The sequence below is a fragment of the Diachasmimorpha longicaudata genome, chromosome 1 (genome assembly GCF_034640455.1).
Source record: "Diachasmimorpha longicaudata isolate KC_UGA_2023 chromosome 1, iyDiaLong2, whole genome shotgun sequence".
Classification (NCBI taxonomy): domain Eukaryota; kingdom Metazoa; phylum Arthropoda; class Insecta; order Hymenoptera; family Braconidae; genus Diachasmimorpha; species Diachasmimorpha longicaudata.
In genome coordinates, this window is record NC_087225.1 from 5766329 (window position 1) to 5788005 (window position 21677).

A 21677-nucleotide genomic window follows, 5' to 3' on the forward strand; every position below is an offset into this window, starting at 1 on the left:
TTTAAATGGATTTTCAATTTTCCAGGCCCGAGTGCTATAGAGAATATTATCCAGTGCTATTGTGTTATCCCAACATTTGCCATGAAATTTGTAGAACGATATTGTGTAATGGGTCAACATCTAAAATGCGTCCACACCCCTTCAGAATACAAATACCAAAGCTTGTATTTAAAATATCTTATGGTACCCCCGACCCGACCCAAGCACAGCAGAGAATAATTTATTCATTGATTATGCGTCAATTAAGGAAGATCATTTTCCGGTCAAATTTATTGTACGTCACGAAATGGATTTTTCAATCTAAGAAACTTTCCTCCTCTCAGTTGATTGCATCGAATCAGATCGATCCGGAGTATCGACTAATCCATCAACTTCATGACACGGGCTCGCATTGTGTACCTTTACGAGTCATATACATGTATAAAGCTCCAGATATCGATGTGTATGTGATTTTGATATTTTACAATAGCTAATGACTTGAGCCACGTGCAGGGAATAGGTCGACATCATCTGAATGGCATCCATGCAATACTCTCGCATTGAGTATCCTACAAATAGCAGAATTTCTATGAAATCCGTTGACTCGTATTTGCCAGTGTGATTTATATTCATCTGTGTATGCTGTGCTACTCGTGTCCGGAGCTTTAGAACTTGGTATACACAACTTCGATGAATATCAATGGCATTCATAGATTTTCCAATTGTCTGTGATTTTTCCAAGTGACTAATAATTTTCTTAGATAGAAAGTATATGATTGAGGGGCTTGAAAAGGAAAAACTAAAATTTCGGTGTTAAATATTTTCCTTTTGGCTATAAATTGGAGAAAAATTGGTAGGCTCGTTTAAAATGGTAAATATTGAACAAAAAGAGAGCTTTCAAGTCAATCAAAGGGGTGGCTTTGTTTTGAGGAGGGGAAGAAAGCCCAATTCCATCAGTTCAACACAAACTATCCCTTCCATCATACCTCAAGGAAGGAAAGTATAATAATATCTTCAGAAAAAATTCTCCAGTTTTAATACGAAGACTGAAATTCTTAAGTTGAGAGTTTGATAAGCTCCAGTTGATACTTTAAAATGTTTCCAGATGGAACTTATACAACTCACCTCGAAACTCTGCTTCAAGTGGAGTTGAGAGAGCCCAGACTTCCATCCAGACAAATAATCTGTTCAAATCAAATGAATTCAAAAAATCAATTTGCCACGATTGCCTCAAAAAAAATACTTCAATTATATTGAACAAACAATTTGTTGACATCAAATACAAATATTGTGCGAGTGAAAAAAATGCACTCATTCTTATTTAAGAAGCAGTAACAAATAAAGCGAACTAATGTTTGTGTTATATTTCTGTACGAGTAATACGCAAACTCTATTGGTCACGCAATGGGAGAGCCAGTAAAACTCGCTATTTTATTGATATTAACTAAAGGCAGTTGATGGGAATGAAAAGTGGATATTAATATCAATTGTGTAACTTGGTAAAGTGCTATTGACTCATCGTGATAAATGTTTGATGGTTCAATCGATTAATTATTCATCAATTTCGCGAGAAAATTGGATCGTTAGTTTTGATGGGTCCTCTTCTCTTATTTCAATAGTCCCCAAGTGGTAGAGACATTTGAGTGGACTGAATGGAATGAATGAATCAATCTATCATGGGTGGATTTCATTTATTTTTATTACTCTCAGGGGTAAATATGTCTCGTCATTTTTCGATAGGAGGATCCAATTTTCGTGACGACGAGAGGGCTTCAATGCGACAGCAATATTGCCGCATCGTTAATGCCAACAGTTTCTCCTGTCACGGCTGACTGAATACAACTGATATTTGCTCGTAATATAATGTCGGAGTCATTTCTTTTATTTATTGCATCGGGTCTGTACGAGCACAATACCCGAATGGATTACCATAATAAAAAATTCTGAGAATTTCTGTTGTTTATTCCGGCGCATAAAATGTCTTCGCTTTTCCGATGAGATAAATTGGAAATTAATTAATTAATAAGATTTATTTCAGGAATAACGAGATTGGATTTTTAGGGAACGGATATTTACATATTTCTTTTTTAAATATTTATTAGATCTAGAGCTGTCATTTATGTTAAGGAAAAATAAAATCTCATGAGAATTTGAAAAACTGAAATTTCATCGAAAATAGCCAAATTTTTTAATTTAATATGATTTTTTTGCAAATCAGCTTGACAGTTTTTTTTAATCTCTCGCTTGGATATTATTATAAGAGTTAATCCTCAGGGTTGAAGAACACTTTTCTCATTAGTTTCCAATGATTTTGTTTCATGACAATAGAAAAAAAACAAAAACTGTTGGATTTTTCATGAAATAAATAAATAAAAAGCAAAAATCAATCGCATTCTCTTCTGAGTGTTTATACTTTAAATTGAAAAAACATTTTTATGGACGGGAATTCTGAGAAGTGTGAGGTATGGTGTTTAGGTTTGATTTGATAAGTATGTAGACAAAGTGGAATAAATAGGATTCTTTGAGAGCATGTGACTAAAAGGTCCAGGGTGTTGTTTCCCTTAGTAAGTCTAGTTAGTTCCTCTAAGGAGTCGGTACAGAGCGGATGTGTCGTCCAAGCACAATTATTTGAGTTACGTAATAAAGTAGAGAAATAGTTTCAATTATTTCCAGGATATTATTATTTCACATAACCCAGTGGTTCGGAGCGCACTTAAAAAACGTAGGTCCACTCGTGTTCTCACATGAGGATACGAGAATAAATAAATACCACATCAAAATTATTGATAGTATCTATGTATGTGGACAAAACTAAAACAGCAAAAAGAGCAAGCCGATGAATGAGACAAAACAAATGTCTCATGGTATGCAATTGCGAGGTACAGCATAGTCGAAAGCTTCACGTAGTGATGCTTAGAAGGCAACTCTTTTTTTTATATTTATTTCAAATAACCCATTTCCAATAAAAACAACAGAAAAAATGGCGAAAGGACCTTTTGGACTTTTGAATGCTCCTAAAAATTGATTTTTTTTCTCAGCGCGATTGAAAAGTTTTTTTCCGCAATATAATATTTACCTCTTTATTGTCATGAAGATAACGATAACCCAGAATGTAAGTCTCCACAGTTATGCGATTCTCACGGGTCTGACTGGGTAATACGCCTGACCGTCCTCACGCGAAATTGAAACTCTTCATTGAGTATCCGCAAGAGTCGTAACATTTTATCCCTCCGTCCGATCCGTACTTTCACTTTGTATTATCCACTTTGTTCTACAGCTCTAACCCCGTTCCCGCACCCTCCTCACCCGACCCGCAAGCTGTTTCCGCTTCCTTCCTGTGTCTCTGTATAGTTTCATCCGCTGTGGTTCGACCACTCACTGGTGTTATTCCAATATCACCCTTGCATACAGGTCTCTACATCGCACACTTATTGTTCACTTGGGTATAGAATCCCTCGGTTATGGATTTCCGTTCTTGGCAGCTGTGAAAACTGGAGCGAAACGGAAAACCCACTCGGGGAGTTGAGTTCTTAGCATAAATTCTGTCTTTATTGAAAATGACTTTTCAGAGCTTTTCGTTTGCACGTTTCAAAGGGCCATTGTGGTGAACATTTTCGTTTGACATGTACTGAAAATATCAGATAATTATTTTACTGTTAATTAACACGGTTTTTTTATTATTCAATTTTATATGAACTGAGTTTTGGTGTTTTTAATGTTCATTAATGATTTGTTCAAGTGACTTAATATTAAACCCATTGTTTTAAGTGCGAAGAACCTTTTTTGATTTGCAAAATTAGAGTTCAATCTTTAGCAATTCATATATTCTCATTAGGTCGATTTGATTAGTTAAAAGTCATTATTACCAATAAATTTATACATTGAAATTCCACTTCTTAATAAAAATACAAAAATCGTCCATTAATCATATTTTATGTTAATTAATTTATCATTAATTGCACTGAACTCTCAGATTAAAATTTTCATTCCAATTTTTAGCACTTAAAGATTGTTTATTAAATACTTCATATTTTATTTTGCCATTTTAACATATTTTCAATACACTCATTCGATCGTCACAAGCTGCGTTTAATTTAACCCATAAAAAAGATTTTTCTATGGAGTTTTCAATACGTACAGAAGATTAAAGTAACGTAGCTAGTAGTGATGATACGGTTGCGCGCAGACTGGCGTGTGCCGCATAGTATCCATCCACCGAAAGCCCGTTCCCCGAGTTCACCCCGGCTGTGATGCGCTAGCAGGCGACTCCAGGCCTTCACACTCTATTCCTCATCATCACTCTATTTAGCCGACAAAGCCGTTGCATGGCCTGCATCCGTGCCGGACAAAACTCGGCGCTGTTTACTAACAAGCCAACTTATAATTAAACTTTATTAGAATTTTTTTGTCGGTTTACAACCTTTTAGCCACCACGTAATTTCGTTCGTCACAGGCTTCCGACAGTGAAGGAGTCCATAATGTTTTTTGACGTGGAGTTTTACGGTGGCCAAAGTACAATAAATCCTACACAAATTTCCAGAAAAAAAGCTCAGGCAGAGCTTTCGGTCTGGAAAATTTTGTCTAGGGAAAAATTACCTGGTTACCTTTCGTGATTATGTACACGTAGTGATTAATGATAAGTTAGGATTAGCGTGGCTACTAATCGTAATAGTATGATTGATGAAAATCACGTGTTTCTTGACTTCGAGGGAACCTATTTTGTTCTCTTATCTCATATGCAATGTTCGTGTTTGCGACCCTCCCCTGACCCCAATATAACTTTTCTGTAGCTGAATTATGAAGTTTGATTGTAGAGAATTAATTCAGAGAGACCGAAATATAAATTTTCAAAACTAAATCGAGAATAAACTCGACAGAGAAAAAAACGTTTTAGTTGTCAGTTGTCCAAGGGGTCGCATCCTAGTTTAGTAGTTTTCAATACAAAGGATTAAAAACACAAGTGCCTCAGATGTTTAACGATTGAATCACTGATCAAATCGTCGAGGGATCCATTAACTGACTCCAGTTCCATGTTTATGTCTGTAATGTTTCTCTGCCCATCGTAAACTCCACCACGCGGTATCCACATTTATATTGTTCTGTGTGCACGTCCTTCACCAGAGCCTCACAAACCCCTATAAAATCTCAGTCTGACTTCTGGATGATCCTTATCAGCTCCCTAACGTTTATGTAGTGAACTCGAAGTTCCTATAGCCATCAATATTGTCAAGCTTGACAGAAACATTGTGCGTTAAGTACGCTACTAATCTATCTATGTCATCACGGAATGACAACGGAAAAAATCGGGAACAAAATAATAAAGTTCATGAATTAAGGAAAAATATGTGGAATATTTATTTTTCGTTTAAAAATAATTAATTCTCCTGGTGTAACCGGCATTTTGTTGTCCTGTTAATAGTAAATCTCAGTACTTATCATCTTAACAATTCACTAATATCCAAAGATTTTATTCCTGAATTGAGGTTTGTTGGTACATCGAAAATTTCTAACTTGAACATAAAACCATTTTGTATTTTCTGACTAAATAGCTCCAGCAAATTTTTTTTTGCTCGTATAGTTCTGAATAAACTGCTAGTCACCTGTGGGTAACTGCCAAGCAACTTTGAAATTCACAACAGCTCCCTGGATTCCCTGAATTTTTAATTTTACCCTACATCTTGAGGCTGCAACAATTTTCTTTTTATTTAATTAATCCTCAGCTCTCAAACAATTCTATGAATAAATCTAAATGACAAGCGTGTCTCGATGTGCTCGCTGAGATAACCAGTTGCCAGAAAAAAAAGGAGATAAGAGAACGGAGAATCCTGCGGAGCATGTCCGACCATGCACACACCGTAACTACTTGAGTGGCATTTATCCGGGGCAACAGTATGCCACACGCGAAAGAGTCATACATCTTTCCCTTTTTTTCTCCGATAACGTACGCAGGCTAACAATAGTAACTTTCTGAAGTTATTCGTGAAGAGAGGGAGGAGAATCGTTCAAGTTCCTTAGAATCGTTGACTTCATGACGGAAATGGTTCACTTCATGACGGAAAGAGAGAGAGAAAGAGAGAGATTATTGCAATGACTTGAAAAAATCTGTGCCTCCCTCCCTGGTTGGGGTGTGACCAGGGGGGTTAGTTGAATTGGGTGCGGACTATTGACTAATTTTTATTAAAAAATTATCTCCGCCCTGAAACCAGCACTGATCTTCACATTTTCTCATTTCTTTAAAATTGTCTCATCGCTCTTACTCCGCGTGTAATCTCATATTTTCAGTCGACATGTTACAATATGAAATGTTGAAATATGACTGACCTTTACACCGACTCTCTCATCGTTTGGCGAGTCAGTGAATTTGATAAATCGACTGTCCTGGAATGTTGGCAGTTTTATTGATCTCTTCCATCATGTTTTAGAATGGAAATAATCGCTGAAGAAATTGATAGGTCATGGCGATATTTTATGTCACATAATTGAAGGAAAGACGGAGTACGTGGAGTGAACTATGAAGAGCTAAATTGTTTATTTGAATTGATTAACAATCTTTGATTTTCTTCGACTGGTTGAAAATGCTTTCAGCCATTTTTATTCATAACTAGAGTAAAATTTTGATTAATTCTCTTATTTCCATTAAACTCGATTAAATTCAAAACTCGCGCACGCGAATTGAGCGTAATCGGTTACTCATTCGCGCAACGCGATGTAAAATAAATTTATTGCACGGTTTTGGGGGAAAGTCGATTTAAAATAAAATACTCCCTTTTCTCCCTTGAGTGAAAGGATACTATTGGAAATGGGATAATGGTTCAATAATCAAACGCGTGAATTCCGTTGTATCTCTTTTATTTTATAATCTGGAAAGGCACAACTGCTCTGCTTCGTTTCCTTAAATGATCTAACTAATAGATTAAAGGGATGCAACACCCTGGACATTCAGAAAACAGAGCATACACATCACCCTCGAACTTCTTAGAATTATTTCTCATAAAAATGTTTTCTACTCTCAAGTGGAAACACCAGAATAAAGGAAATATCAATCATACAAAGATCCATTTATTCCATTCGAAAATTAATTTTTGACAAACATTCGTAATGTCAACTCCAGTAGATACGGTATCTCATCGCAGGATTAATAACGAGACCTACATTTTTCCGTCTCATTCATTTTAGTCCTCGGCTCCTCTCGTCGCCCCCAACCCGTTAACTTATCTCATATAGGAGATAGAAACCATCGAGGGATGAATTCACAGCGAATGGACCTTGATATGGTGACAAGATTACAATTTACGAATGTGACGCGGAGGTGGAGTCAATGACAACGGAGAAAAAAATATCGAGTGAAGATGAAATTGCTGGAGGACTCCCCGTGGAAGTTACGAGCCTGGCTCCCCTTTGTCATCACTTTTATTTTCTAATGGCTCGTCTTGCCTTTCTCACAGTGACGGAAATATGGTGTTTCCTGGTTTATGGATTTCCAGATGGTAAAGATGAAAAAAAAATGCGTAGCGAAGTGATGATTCCGCTGAGATTATTCTACGAATATCGGTGTAAGTAGTAGGTTTGGAGGCAAATGTCGTAGAACTTTTTTGTGAAGGATTTCATGGGCTATAAAAAACGGTCTCCGGTGAATCCTGTAGAGTTGTTTCTCCGCGGGATAACTTTAACCGGAAATGTCTGGAAATTCATGGTGAAGTGATTTTCGAAGCGAACATCATCACTGATGAAAATTTTTGAGTGATTATTTTTCCCATCCAAATCTTGGCCAATAGGATTGCACCATTCGACGTTATTTTGTATAGCCAACACGGTATTTCAGCGGAAATTCTTGGAAATTTCACTGGAAATTTTGTATGTTGCCTATATAAAAAAAAACAAATGATGAAGTAACCCTCAATTGTATCTGACAGATTAGATGGCAATTCGTTGAAAATTATGTCTCATGGTGCAATTCTATCGGCCAACATTTGGATGCAAAAAATAATCCTCCGAATACCACTCGAACTTCGAAATTATCTGATATTTCCCTCAAGGTTCCTTACAAAAAAAAAAGCTTGTCAAGTTTTCCAGAAAAATCACTCGCGCTTCGCGCTCGTGATTTTTAAAGTGGAGGACTTGACACGTTCATTTGCTTGCAACGAACATATCGGGAAATATCCGATAATTTCGGAGCTCTCGTGGTATTATATGTAATTATTTTTTTCATCCCAATTTCAACCAATCAAATGGTGGCATTTCCCGTCACGTGGTACAAGTCAAACGGTTTTACTTCGGTATTTTTCGAATATTTCCCTGTTTGTTGCTAAGCAATGAAAATATCCAATAAATAATTTATACGCGTTTCAAACCCCAAAATTGTCATTAGAAAAAATCAAATTCAAAGACTTTACCTCGACATGAGGAGATTTGGAGGAGAATCCTTGGACATTATTGATGAAAAAATTGAAAAAAATGTTCCTAATAATACGGTGAAGACAAAAGCCACAATTTGTAAACAATTCTGTGGATTTTGTGCAGACAGAAAATATGTATACGCTGGAAGCCACAACAACGAGTGAAAAACCATACCATATGATGTGAAATGCCACACATTTAATTCCTTGAAATTGGAATGAAAAAAATAATCCAGCCAAATACCCCTCGACCTTCAAAATTAATAGGATATTTTTGAAGATCATGGGGTATTACTTCTAAAAATTTTCGGTGTTATTTTACATCATGAGGGTGTAATTAAAAATAAACATTCCGATGATGATGAATGTGGTTCAGAGGGTGGAGTCATTCGGGGGGAGCCATGGATGGTCGTATTCCGTATGAATCGATACGAATGGATTATTTCTGCACCTTCAGGATTACGTATAAAGCCAACGGACACCGGATACGATTTCTCTTCTCAAGTGTAACGAGGACTACTCTCGAGGCTCCAATAATATTCTCCTCCCATCCACGTAGAAAAATTAGAATTAAAGATGTCTAAATTATTACTTTTTATTAGTGATAGTGCTGATTAGCACTGATTAGAATAATTATAACTATTGGGGATTTGTATCCCTGGAATTTGATGATAACTCCATCAACGTAAGACGGTTGCCCGAAAATTAGTGATGTCATTAACAAAAAGCTTCGTCTCTCCCTGTACCCTATTCATCTCTTGAAATCCTGGGATTGATGATATCACCAGTAGAAGTAAAAGGAAAAGTCTCTCCCTCTGGTTGGTGTCTTCTCAAGTGCAATAACTGCTCCTCTTGAGCTGCCAATATTTCTTTTGCTATCTTTATCCGACAATAAATGGGACCACTTTTTCATTCACAAACTCGATCCATAATACAATATCATTTAAAAAAAAGAGATTTGATTCTAACCTTTTGACACTTGTGACAATTAACTTTACTCTGATCCTCCAATTGGATAATAACCATTGAAAAAAATCCACGAAATTTCTCGCATAGTTTACTGTCTCGAATAATGAAAAAAAATGTAAAAATAGAGGGGGTTTATTTCACCCTCCCTGAATGAGTTACTGGGAATTGAGCTGATGGTTTCTGGTCTCTTTTCCTACGACAAAAAACGCAGTTTGTTTTTTCCCTAAGGTACCAAGTACTTTATCCTAATCATAATAAAAACATATTTCTGATTCTTTATTAGTTTCACACTTTATTATTTTATTTACTAGTGTCCATTAATCCTAGTCCTTTTCGAAAATCGTTGTGACCCCTGTTCATTCCTGGAAATGCTGTAGAATTGATGATAAGACCAGCAGACGTGAGAGTCTATTGCCATCACTGATCCCTTCTCAAGTGCCACAGCTACTTCTCCCAAATCTCCAAGTAATCCTTTCAGTCCAGAACTAAGGGCAGGAGTTGCTGGCAGAAAAATAATGGAGGACCCTGTGAAATATTTTTTTTACCATTGCATCGGTAAATAAAAATAAATATTGCAGTCGGTTTTCGCAACGGTAAAAGTTATTTCTGTTGCTAATACACTGCAATATCGAGATTTCCTTGGGGATTCCCCTGCAAATACCGGACGAGAGTACCTGTCATTGTTGGTGGCTGTATTATTCTGTGTCATCTATGCCAGGGAATCCTGACTGATCTGACGTGGGTAGAGGACCATAATTCATGGAGCTGACAGTGCATCCTTGAGGATACTCTTGAGCTCCATGAGATCCTTCCTCAAACCCTCGGTGTCACTCTTCTCCACTTCCGCCTCCTTCTTCCGGAAATAACGCATCACTAAATGTCCCATTGTCTCACCAAACTTTTCGTCATCGTCTTCATTTATATTTTCCTGGAATGAGTTCGGATTTAGTGGTACAAAATAAACTCTATTTATTTAAAATATTCAACACAGTATTTAAATAACAGATTTTCAGGAATACATCAGCAATTATTGGTTCTGCAGAAAGTCTTTTCCTGGTAAAAAATAATTTCATGCCATTTCAGGCCAAAGTTCATGTCTTGCAAAATAGAGTGATATGTTATTTTTCATTGAAGTGTATGGGAAAGAAAATTTTTAGGTACACGTTATGATGAAAAATACGGTCTGAGGCTGCTGGGAGTCTATCACTCGCCTTCAGTTCGTATGAAGCTCCAGAAGACAGAAAGGTACTCTTCAGCTATGGCAATTAGAAAATATACTATGGGATTAATAATTTTATCCCGATATATTTGAGAAAATCTGGAGATATTCGAAGGACAATTAAAGAAAATTATAAATAAATTTTTGTCACTTGACGATCAATCTGTCTCAAAGGAATATTCAATAAGGATAAACTAGACGTAACAAGACAGTTCATTAATTTTTAATTAATTCCTTTATCGAGACGATTTCAAACTAACGATGAAGCAGCAGTGCTTGAGATCCCATTTCGCCTTTTTCGTCTCAGTGGGTTTAATTAACAACTTTATGTACTCAGCGAGCCAACGGAGGTCACTCCCAGTAGGGAGGAAATTGAAAGGCGGTGGCAGGGCGTTCTGTGCCATTATATCAATATACACCTGAACATAGAGAGGTAAATAAAGATAGGTAAATAGAGAGATTGGATTTTCATGGTAAATTGTGACAATGATGACCTCGGTTCTTCCAAAAGTCCATTCGACATCCACGTTGTCGGTGAAGGCTGTGAAGGTATTTGACATGCAGGCTATCAACATGTTGAGGACCACTATCACTGTCATGAACTCAAAACCTGATGAATTAAAAATGTGGCTCGTAGATTTTGGAAAAAAAACCGAGAGAAATGCGTCAATATGGTTATGCTGTGTGTTCAACAAGTTTTGTAATGTTGCAACTGATCAATAATTACCAGCGAAGGCAAAGTATCCAATGCCCTCAGTGAATGAATGTTTATTTATAATGGTCTCAGACTCCGTCTCTCCAGGTAAATTCTCGATTATGACGTCAGCACTCTCGATGGCACTCATGCAAAATACCGCCCAGAAGAGTGTCCTCAAGCTTGACCTGAAATCCACGAACGAGGCCACTTGTTGGGTTTTTATTTTAGACTCATCATCGATCTGCACCATTCCGTCATAGTACTGATACAATTTCGCAAGACCTGGGGAAGGGGGAAGGGTTAATAGGAAACTCATTACGTAAGTTATCTGTGGGCTGATAGGTGTGCGTATTTTTGGTATTTAATCGAGCGATTATTTTATGTTTTTTGAATGTAGAAAAGCTGCCTCAGCAATTTTTTATGAATTAACTCTTGAAAAGAGAAAAAACAATACGATCACATTACAAACCTATATGAGATTATATTAACACTATGAGGTGATTGTTTCCTGGAGAGGACGTCTGCCTGGTCTTACGACGAAAACTCCAGTTTATGTTTATTAAATAATATAAAGAAATCTTTGTTCGTGGAAAGAAAGAAACCATGATGAGGATGCTTTGGTTTTTGAGATTTCAAGTTCGTTTGTCAGTTCGTCGACTGCTCTCGAAGTGTGAACACATAATCATAAAATAAAACTGCTCTTACTTATATCGTTTAATATGAACAATTTGCTTTCCACTTTTTTGTTCAACTTCCAAAAAAAATTCTGCACTTCGTTTTAATTATGAAAATAATTGATTTCATAAAAATTCGTGAGGTATCTCTTCAATGAAGGATGTTTCCTCTGACTCGTGAAAACCCAAATAGTTGAAATGTTTTTCTACCGTGGGACAGTGTTATCTTTCTCAATATGAAAAAATTGTCACCCATCAACCCAAATTGATTATAACGAAGCAAAAACATCGATATGTACCGAGTACAGAGACCAACACGTGGTTATACGCAATTCAAAGTTTGAAATTGTTTTGGTAATTGGATTTTTTCATATGGTAGTGGTTTGGATGGTTGATATGGTGGTTGATTGGGTTTTTTGGTATGCTATGGTATGGTCATTTTTATGATGCACACTATACTATTGTATTTACTAGCAAACAGAAAATGGTACAGCTCGCGCTGAAGGCAGCATCACTACCGAGAAATATCCTGCTACACCCGTCGCACTTCAATCAAAGTGCACTACTTTTCATGGATTCAATTTACCTGCAGCAAAGGCTGTAATAATGACGAGGAACAGAAACAGAAATTTAGTGACATCCTTGATCATCTTTCCAAGTGACATCTGAAGTGGTCCAAGATTATAATCAAGTTGACACACGAAGAGGAGTTTGAAAAATGCCATTATTGTTGCAATACAGAAGAGACCCTCTGCAACTAAAGTTGGATCAAACATGTGCCAGTATTTTCTCTCCAGGTCCCTCTGGCCATTTCTCCGGACGTCGATAGCCGCTAATGCCCAGAAGACGAACGTGAATATGAACAACGAGAGCATTAGAACCTCATACCTATTAAAAATTCAATGAATAATTGTTGGTGCATAATTCTAGTTGAATATTGGAACAATCAGTAATTTAATGACGGATTATTTGCACAAAATCTGGGTATAATTCAAGAGATTTTTCATGAAGAATTTCATAAGAATTTCATATACAAGGGGCCTAATGAATGTGACGAAAATAAGAAAAAATGAAATAGGAACTTAGAAAACATTTTTTGACATTCATTAAAATTTTTTTGTCAATCTGTAACTGGATAAATGAACATATTATTGAATATCGTTGATAATTTTACCGCCTCCGATAACGTTAACCGACAGAAATACTGTATTTGATGTTTTGCGGAAGAGTACAATTATTTCGATCGAATTATTCCGATTATTTTTCCCATCCAAATCTTGGCCAATAGGATTGCACCATTCGACGTTATTTTGTATAGTCAACACGGTATTTCAGCGGATATTCTTGGAAATTTCACTGGAAATTTTGCATGTTGATATATATAAAAAAAAACAAATGTTGAAGTAACCCTCAATTGTATCTGACAGATTAAAAGGCAATTCGTTGAAAATTATGTCTCATGGTGCAATTCTATCGGCCAAGATTTGGATGCAAAAAAAAATCCCCCGAATACCACTCGAACTTCGAAATTATCTGATATTTCCCTCAAGGTTCCCTGCAAACAAATAAGCTCGTCAAGTTTTCCAGAAAAATCACTCGCGCTTCGCGCTCGTGATTTTTAAACTGGAAAACTTGACACGTTCATTTGTTTGCAACGAACCTATCGGGAAATATCCGATAATTTCGGAGCTCTTGTGGTATTACATGCGATAATTGTCAATTATTTGTGTTATTCTGCTCCGATACCATAAAGTATTGGCATCAATAGGTATAGACCGTGAAAACACTGAAAATTTAACGAGAATTATCTCTCTCTCTCTGGACTCTTGAAGAGTCCTATTTAAAATTGACAAGTAATTTTGTGACATATTATTTTAATTAATTATTATCAATGAATTTACGTACAGATTCCAACGCTCTCCGAAATATCTCCTCGGCCCATGGGTCATACAGAGTCGCATCGCCGCCCACACATACGAAATAACATAAAAACAAATAATAACTTCATATCCTGGAATGAAAGGGGACATTTTTAATTGGCGTTTTATTAAAGAGGCGATGAAAAGAGAATGGTGGATGCACTTGCCGCTGTTTGGTGGCCCTCGAAGTTGATTTTTCTTATCGACGTTGGACTCGAGGTACACGAAAACGAGAAAAATAAGGTAACTGGCCACTGACGAGATGTATCGATTCACTGGTATTTGCCATCTTTTTGCTAGTTTTGATTGCGGCGCTATCAGAAGCCAAATGGCTAGGATTGGAAGCAGAGGAATCCTTTGAAGAACTGTCAAGACTTTGGCACCTCCTGCTTTCGCTTTCCACTCATACCAGTTCCCAATCCAATGAGTTTCTATTACCTAATGCAAAGAAAATAATATATTTCATTAGTTAAATGTCTTCGGTTGATGGCGTGATAAATTTTTGAGCAACAAAATCAGTTCAGTTCTTCAACAATAAAAAATAAAAATAGTTTATTTGGCCAGACTGGATTTGGGCAATTTTTTTCAGCCTCAGGATCCAATTCATAACTTCTGGCGCTCTTTAAAAATCATTTCAGTAGTGCAGCTGTCGTAGAATAGAATTGTTTTTCCCCCAATGGAACATTCCAACTGTCTGAGTGAAAAAAAAAAATTAGATTTACTTGTTGGACATTAGGATGAGCAACAAACAGCTTCTGCTCGCATTCGACCGCAAACAAGAGTCTTGGAAAAATGAATTTCTTTGCTTGTACATTGCCCCCCCGTTGCTTGAGCACAATTTCAACCTCCTCCGCTTTTCTCGCACAGCCAATGAGCTCAGCAGCAAAGTAAGCGACCTCCTAATGTCAAAACACGTGCCACTTTACAAAAGAAAAATGTGAATATCGATGTAACACACCTGGGACAGTTGCTTGTAAGATTTATAAAGCTCACGCTCAAACGAGGCGGCTTTGTCGAGGAGAACTGACAGCTGGAAGGCCTTCAGGATTGGATCGGGTGAGGTGTGACAGATGTAAGCTGGATTTGCCACAGCGCGGTAACGATACAACCGTTTGTTGTCAAGTGTTAATGGATCTTCCGTATCTCTCTCTGGTCTATGTTAATTAATAAAATTCGAATATTCTTACGATGGTGAGGTATTCGAGAAGCAATGAGTTTTGGTTATTAGCGATATGTCACTAATTCTCTTCCTAAATTATTGAGAATGAATCCGTAATTAAGAGAGTCTATTGTTCTTTAGACTTTTGACAGTTAAATCAGTCGAGAAAATCATATCATGGAGAAAAACATTTGATAAAAATTAGGGAAGTCACAGTTCACTCATCGATTGGATAATAGACTGAGAAATTTTATCTGACAAAATCATAATTTTTCATAAAATTCCCTGACATAAAAGCACTTTGTTTCAGAATTACGGAAAAGAGAAGTTTTTTTTACCGAATATTTTTCTTTGTGAAGAATTCAAATTTACAAATTGAAATCCTCGAATTTTCTATGGAAACTCATTTAAATTATCTGGATGGTTTTAATTTTTTTTCTGAGAGAAGGAGAGTGATTTCAAAAATCTGGATCAATTGGTAGAAATGCTTCAGGAAAGTTATCACGTCTAGACAGATGCACAGTGCAGATACAGTTACCCACCCCTCGCCCCAAATTTTACTTGCAAATTTCATCGCAGCAGCAGTTCGGTGGGTGTGGTTCCTCAATAACATGTCCCCTGGCTGCCAGCATCTTGATCAACTCAAAATGTCCACAACTGGCAGCCACATCCATCGGTGTCGTGGCATCCGGAAACTCAGAGCTATCAATTGGCCCAGTGAACTGTGATCCCGGTACCTGGCTCTCCATTTTATCCAGAATCATCATAGCAATTTTCTGCTCATTATCTCTAATTGCGTGAAGTGCAGTATCACCACAATCAATATCGTCTCGTGATAAAAGTAGCTCAACCATTGCCACATCTCGCTCCTTGACAGCTATGTGCAGTGCCGAAAGGTTCTAGAAGAATGAACAAAAATGGAGGAAACATGAAAGAAAGAGAAAACGGGCCCCATTCATCCACAGGGCCCACCCAGACGGACGCGTGCGCCATTGGACAGTGTTTAGGGGAGTATTGAGAGAGACTAAAAGAGAAGGCCAAGGAGTCACAGCACGAGGATAATAGAAGAGTGGGACTTTTGGTTACGTCAAGAAACATAAAACATGGGTGAGTGTATTTTTATGCCGACAAAGGTGACACTGTCCCCTGTTGAGAATTCCCTCGACGCCTCTTTCTGTCGGAATTCTCTGACCCACCATGGGGTTCTGGTGTTTATAGGCTTCTTGACAAAAAAAAACCTTGGGAAAACCGACTTTTTCCTATTCCAAATAAAATGAATATCCTATTTTTAGATATTTAGAAATTGCGGATGACAATGGAATTCCGGTGTATGTAGAATACTGGAAAAACGAGTGTCGTGTCATATTTTAGGGTAAATGCTCTAAAACGCCCTTTAACTTCACTAGCAATGAAGAGTCTTAAAATTAAAAAACTAAAATATAAGCCTCCGCGTATCAGATTCTACCAATTTGTTACATGGCTATTAAATGGATTAATTGTCCTCACTTGGAGATTATTGTTAGGTGTCATTTCATTTGAATGAGGAATTTTGATAGTTGAGGACATTCCACTCGAAAACGATTAAGAATCATTTAGGATGGAATTCGAGGTCCTTCTAATATTCTCGCTATCCTCGAGCATCTCTTGGAATCATTGTCTTGTAAAGTTACCGCCATTGAATTATGACGGTAGATACTGGGGAGCCCTGAAAAAAAATGTCCGAGAGGAATAGGTGAAGGTGGAGTATGCAATGGAGGGTATAACGTGTTGCTTCATGCTTGGAGGGGTGGAGATTCTAGATAAGGTAAAGGGACAGTTATTCCAACTACCTTTCTCCAGAATTTTATCGCTCATGTGGATAACCTTCGGAGTGTCTATGTTTCTTTGAATTCTATGGGGTCGAAGGGGTTGACAGCATGATATATCGTTTTTTAAGCAATTCCCAGGTTTTAACGTATCGAGGATAAATTTTTTACGATTTTTTCATGCTCTTTGATTGAAAAAATCCTTAGTACGACTTTCTAATTTCTTCGTTACTTTTTATTTACGATAATCTCCGATTCTGACTTCGCTTAGTAAAGTAAAATGCTATTACTTTCTCTCTTTTCTCTCTTGGTTTTCTCCTTGCTTTAGCTTTTCATTACATTGGCTATGAAATTTCTGAGGAAAAGTCATCTCAGTAAATTGAAGTCTTGAACTTGTCGTTACATTTTTTTCTGATTTCTTTAGACTTCATGAGAAGCGGGGCTCTCCAATAAGAACTTCCCTCGAAAGGAATTACGCCCTAATCGCTGGAAAACTCATTACCCCCATCACTCTCATCATTACCTGAAAGTTTGCTGAATTGATCTTGAAGTCTTGATTCACATCAAGGAACTCTTGAACTCCGATCACGTCAGCACTTGCCACAAGCTCGAAGAATTGCTTCTCTAACTCCTCCAATTGAGGGAGAATAACCCCTGGAATCTGGCCAGTATCTTCAATCTGTTATCCCCAATCTTTTTATTACTCCATTAAATTTTTTTTCGTCATTTTATTTACTCGATTTTTATACTGAATTAGTCTCACTTTCTCCGATTCCCGAGCCCTTTCCTCATCATCTGGAGATGTTGTTGGAGGTGGTGGTGGTGGTGGTGGTGGCGGTGCTGGAGGTGGCGGTGGAGTTTCCATTTCAGGTCATACAGTTTATTTCATACCTTTATGAATGTGTTACTTGATAGAATGTGTGAAGAAGGTAAACTCGTGTTGTAGAAATAAAAAGGTAAATAATTACGTATTTGTCCAATCATGTAATTAACTCGGCGATTATTGAATCCGGAAGACAAAGTGGTGCGACAAAGAGCTTCCGCCTTTGCCTTCTGAACTCACGCGATGTAATGTCATAATCAGCAGAATAAGAAAAGTTGACTTACTGGGTTGCACAACTTCAATCCAGATTTATCTCTCCACTGCTAATGGATATTTCAAGTGAATTAAACTAAGATTAAAGTCTTTTAATCTCCTGAACTAGAAGGAAAGTAAAAGGTTAATGTTTCCACAAGAGTCACGATGCATCGCCTGAAGCGAGTTTCCTTGGAGACGTTCAATTCACAACAGAATTAAGACAAGAGGTAAAAACGACAAATTGAAATAAATGAATGAGTTCGAAATAGGCTCGTTCTATTATTCTAATTAAATAATCAAGGTTTCTTTTTTCTTTACGGTTGGAAAAAAATGAAAATTTTATTAGACATTAGCTGTCAGCATTGAAAAGAATTGTCACTGAAAATCCAACGAAATATCAAATTTTGGAGTGGCCGAATTACTCAGGAAAAGGAATGTCCTGGACGACTGGTTGGATTAGGTAATAAGTAAGGAACAAAAATATTTTTCTTTTATAGCATGAGTCTATTTTTTTCGTCAATATATATACATAATTTATAAAATTTGTTCCATCTACATACAAATAATATTATTATTGAAATAATCGATAATATAATATATAATAATTAATAAAAATAACGCATTGTGGGATTTAATCTGTCTTCTGGTATATAACTTAAGCATTTCACATGAAAAAATAGCACATTATATTAAGACAAGAGCTGCTCATTTGCAATCAATTTTCCAAATTTTCCTAACTTTTTTGATCATTAAACCATTACTCATTATTACTAACAAAGCTAATAATAATTAATTATTAGAATAAAATAGAGGGGAAAGAGGCTATAGTACAGTCGCTTACGGTCACCCGATAAATATGATAGAATTAAACAAATATTAATTATAATAATAAAAATATCAATAATTATTGGCGATAACATTCGTTGATTTTACAATAAAATAGATACGTTTTCTATTTACAGAATTTCCCTGGTCTCAGTTACTCCTGAATAATCATGAAAACTAGAGACACTGGATTGAATTAATTTAATCAATTGAAAATAAAGTACACAGTAGATGATGAACACTGGCCAACTTTTGTCTGAGACTTTTTTCTTCCTACATTTTGTTAGAACAAAATTTAATTAAATAGTCATTATACCTCTAAAGGTCATATACTCATTGTTGCACGGATTCGTGCGACTCTCGGGGAATTCGTCTGTCGAACTTCCCGATAATTCCCTAATTACGGATGATTATGGGATTAATTCTGTGGTGAAGTGGCTGCTGGAAAGGCGCTCAGATATTTGATATAGATTATTTCGTGAATATTCGTGGAACTATTGGCAATCGGTAAAAGTATGAAGAACCTATTTTGCATAATGTTCTACATCCAAACTTTCCCGAGTAATTTACAAAAAATGATATGTTCTGACCATTGTTTCGATTAATTTCCTAATAACCCCAAACTAACATCACCACTCGCTAAAAAAAAAACCTCTACCAATGTCTCCTCGATGAAAAAGCTCCTTGCATTAATTAAGTGGGAAAAAACACCGGTATGTTCTCCACGTGGATGCCCATCTCCACAATAAAAAATATTCAGTACAGCATGGAGGGGGGTAGAACGTACGTGGAAATCGAGTAGAGGAAATTGGCATACCAGTGGATGCCCTCTGGTCTACTCCACCTCGAGTCCACTGATTTTGAGCCTTTGATCTCGTTGGTGTCAATATCCTGGGTCTCATGAGAGCCCCAGAAGAAGTCTTTAACAGTTTGCAGTCCATTGGTGATGGTCGAGAGTATCCTCAACGGGAAAAATCCGATTTGCGCGATTGTTTGACTGTTGACGATTGCATAGCACGAGGCAACGACATCATCAACGATTACGGTGCCCTCCCTGGTGAGAGGAGCATAGAGGCCCTCCTCAAGAACGAGTTCAGCCTCGACAACATCGTCCCATCTTACCCTGGAGCCACCGGGACGTGTCTTATCGTCGTCCCTGACTAAGATTCGGTCTCCGACCTGAACATTAGCTGCGTAGAAAGTACTGCTGGGGATCTTCAGGTCCTTGGGCTCCACTGGCACCAAGTGGGAGGGCGTCAAAGTCAGTTGTCTCCCAGAGAACGTTGTTAGACGAATGAATTGTCGTTTGGATGAAGGAGCGTAATCCAGGAAGGCTATCATCTCGGAGAAGACTATTTCTCCGTTGGAGTCCAAGGAGGCTATCTCCTCGCCAACTTCCAGAGAGGACAGGGGCTTTGGTCCAGTCGACGTCAGGACTGAGCTCCTTCCAGGGAAACAACCCCCTGATTTTCCTACCGATGATGATTCTGGAAGCAGAAATGGAAGGTCGTTATTTTTTGGATTTCAATGAACAATGAAAAGTCTGAAATTGTAGATAAACGCAAGACAATATTCCATTCTCCGTTAATTATTTGCGAATTTCATATAAATTTGAAAATTCGGTAAAAAGCTTGAGATTTTCGAAAAATTTCCACGTTTATGGAACATCTTTGGCTGTGCCAATTTCGAAATTGTGTAAAAAAACGCAATGCAAAGTCGACTGACTCCCAATAATCGTTTCGTTAAACTTTTCTACTGAGAGAAAAATTGATAAATTAATTACTAAAGTATCTAATAACCCTCGATCCATCTCCCCTTGTCAAGGAAGTGCTCAGATCACTAGCTCCGATCAGGTAATTGGAGCTATCTCAGTGCATCGCATCCGCCACGTAGAAGAGAAAAAAATGGAAGTTTTGTTTGTCTCTTTATGGCAGTTAAGGATGGCTTCCCTAATGCCCAGATTATTCTCATCATGGTGGAGAAATTCGGTTTATCGATAATCTCGAATTTTTAACACGAATGGAAACCGATACAGAGACCACAAACTCGGACAAAACGTGTTCTAATGGCATCGGAAATTCCTGCCCAGTCACTGAGGATGAAAGCCACACAATTTCCATTGAAATTGGTGAGATCAGTTTTCCATTCATATCTGTTTTATTTATTCATCTATTATCGATCATCATCTGCTATTCAGTTATTATTGAGATGATCTTTCGAATGGGGTTCGATTGATTGATGCAACAATAACGCGTGGGAGACAGTTCGGTTAATCAATGGAACCGTAAAAATTAGGTTTTTGTAGCCATGAGCCACGTTATTGTTATTTTTTTTATTGTTTAGCCACCACTGTTTTGCCATTTTCATTAAAGAGAGTTCGATGCCTCCATTACATTCTCTCATATGCATTTAATGTCAACTATTTTTTAAATGCATTTCATTTTCGTGAGTCATTCAGGGGAAAGTTGAAGTTATTGCGAGAGAATAAATTCTTGAATTTCTATTTTCCACATTATTTCCATTTTTAAATTGTCAAGAACCGTTGTTTCTGTCTGGGTCGAATAAATATGCATGGAAATGAGTGAATGACTGACGATGGAGATTCCGAGGTGTCGGCGAGTGCGTGGGAATTCGAGTGCTTTTGAGTTACAAAGAAATTGAATTGATGAGGGATTGAATATTCAATTGTGAGTATTTAATTAATCTGTCGGAGATGAGTAAAGAGTCGATAATTGAGTTGACCAATGGCCCTCATATTTTTATTGGTTCTCAATTACTCGGATGATTTTATATATTCAATTAATTCAATGGAAGGTCGGAGTCGCGTGGATTCAGCTTCCAGGAGTATCAATTTCGCCTGACGGCTATGGCTATTGGACAAGTTATTTCGTTATTAATTTATTGTGACAGATCGTGGAGATTCATCTCGATATCGAATAACACGAGAGGCGGTACTA

At 37.2% G+C, this 21677-nt stretch overlaps 2 protein-coding genes across 5 annotated transcripts in view; both read right to left on the reverse strand.

The window, feature by feature from the left end:
* Positions 1-9627: 9627 nt before the first annotated feature.
* Positions 9628-18054, reverse strand: LOC135169201 (short transient receptor potential channel 4-like). 2 transcript variants are annotated; one of them, XM_064133963.1, is made up of 14 exons: positions 17786-18054; positions 17581-17708; positions 17341-17496; positions 15574-15911; positions 14812-15007; positions 14576-14752; positions 14021-14291; positions 13840-13945; positions 12521-12822; positions 11291-11542; positions 11058-11173; positions 10824-10982; positions 10019-10272; positions 9628-9869 (listed from the first exon to the last, which is right to left on the reverse strand). In XM_064133963.1, exons 2-13 carry the CDS (start codon positions 17680-17682, stop codon positions 10102-10104), a joined length of 2346 nt encoding a protein of 781 aa, XP_063990033.1. In that variant the 5' UTR covers positions 17683-17708; positions 17786-18054; the 3' UTR covers positions 9628-9869; positions 10019-10101. The 2 variants fall into 2 exon arrangements, with proteins under 2 accessions (XP_063990033.1, XP_063990042.1); XM_064133972.1 differs by lacking the exon at positions 14576-14752 and having other exon boundaries at positions 10824-11173.
* A 340-nt stretch (positions 18055-18394) lies between these two features.
* LOC135163694 (sonic hedgehog protein) overlaps positions 18395-21677 on the reverse strand; it is a 60906-nt gene continuing 57623 nt past the window's right edge. For all 3 annotated transcript variants that reach the window (XM_064123388.1, XM_064123397.1, XM_064123405.1), the window contains one exon: positions 18395-20207. In XM_064123388.1, coding sequence (XP_063979458.1) covers positions 19477-20207 — 731 coding nt within the window. In that variant the 3' untranslated portion in view covers positions 18395-19476. The remainder of the gene's footprint in view (positions 20208-21677) is intronic.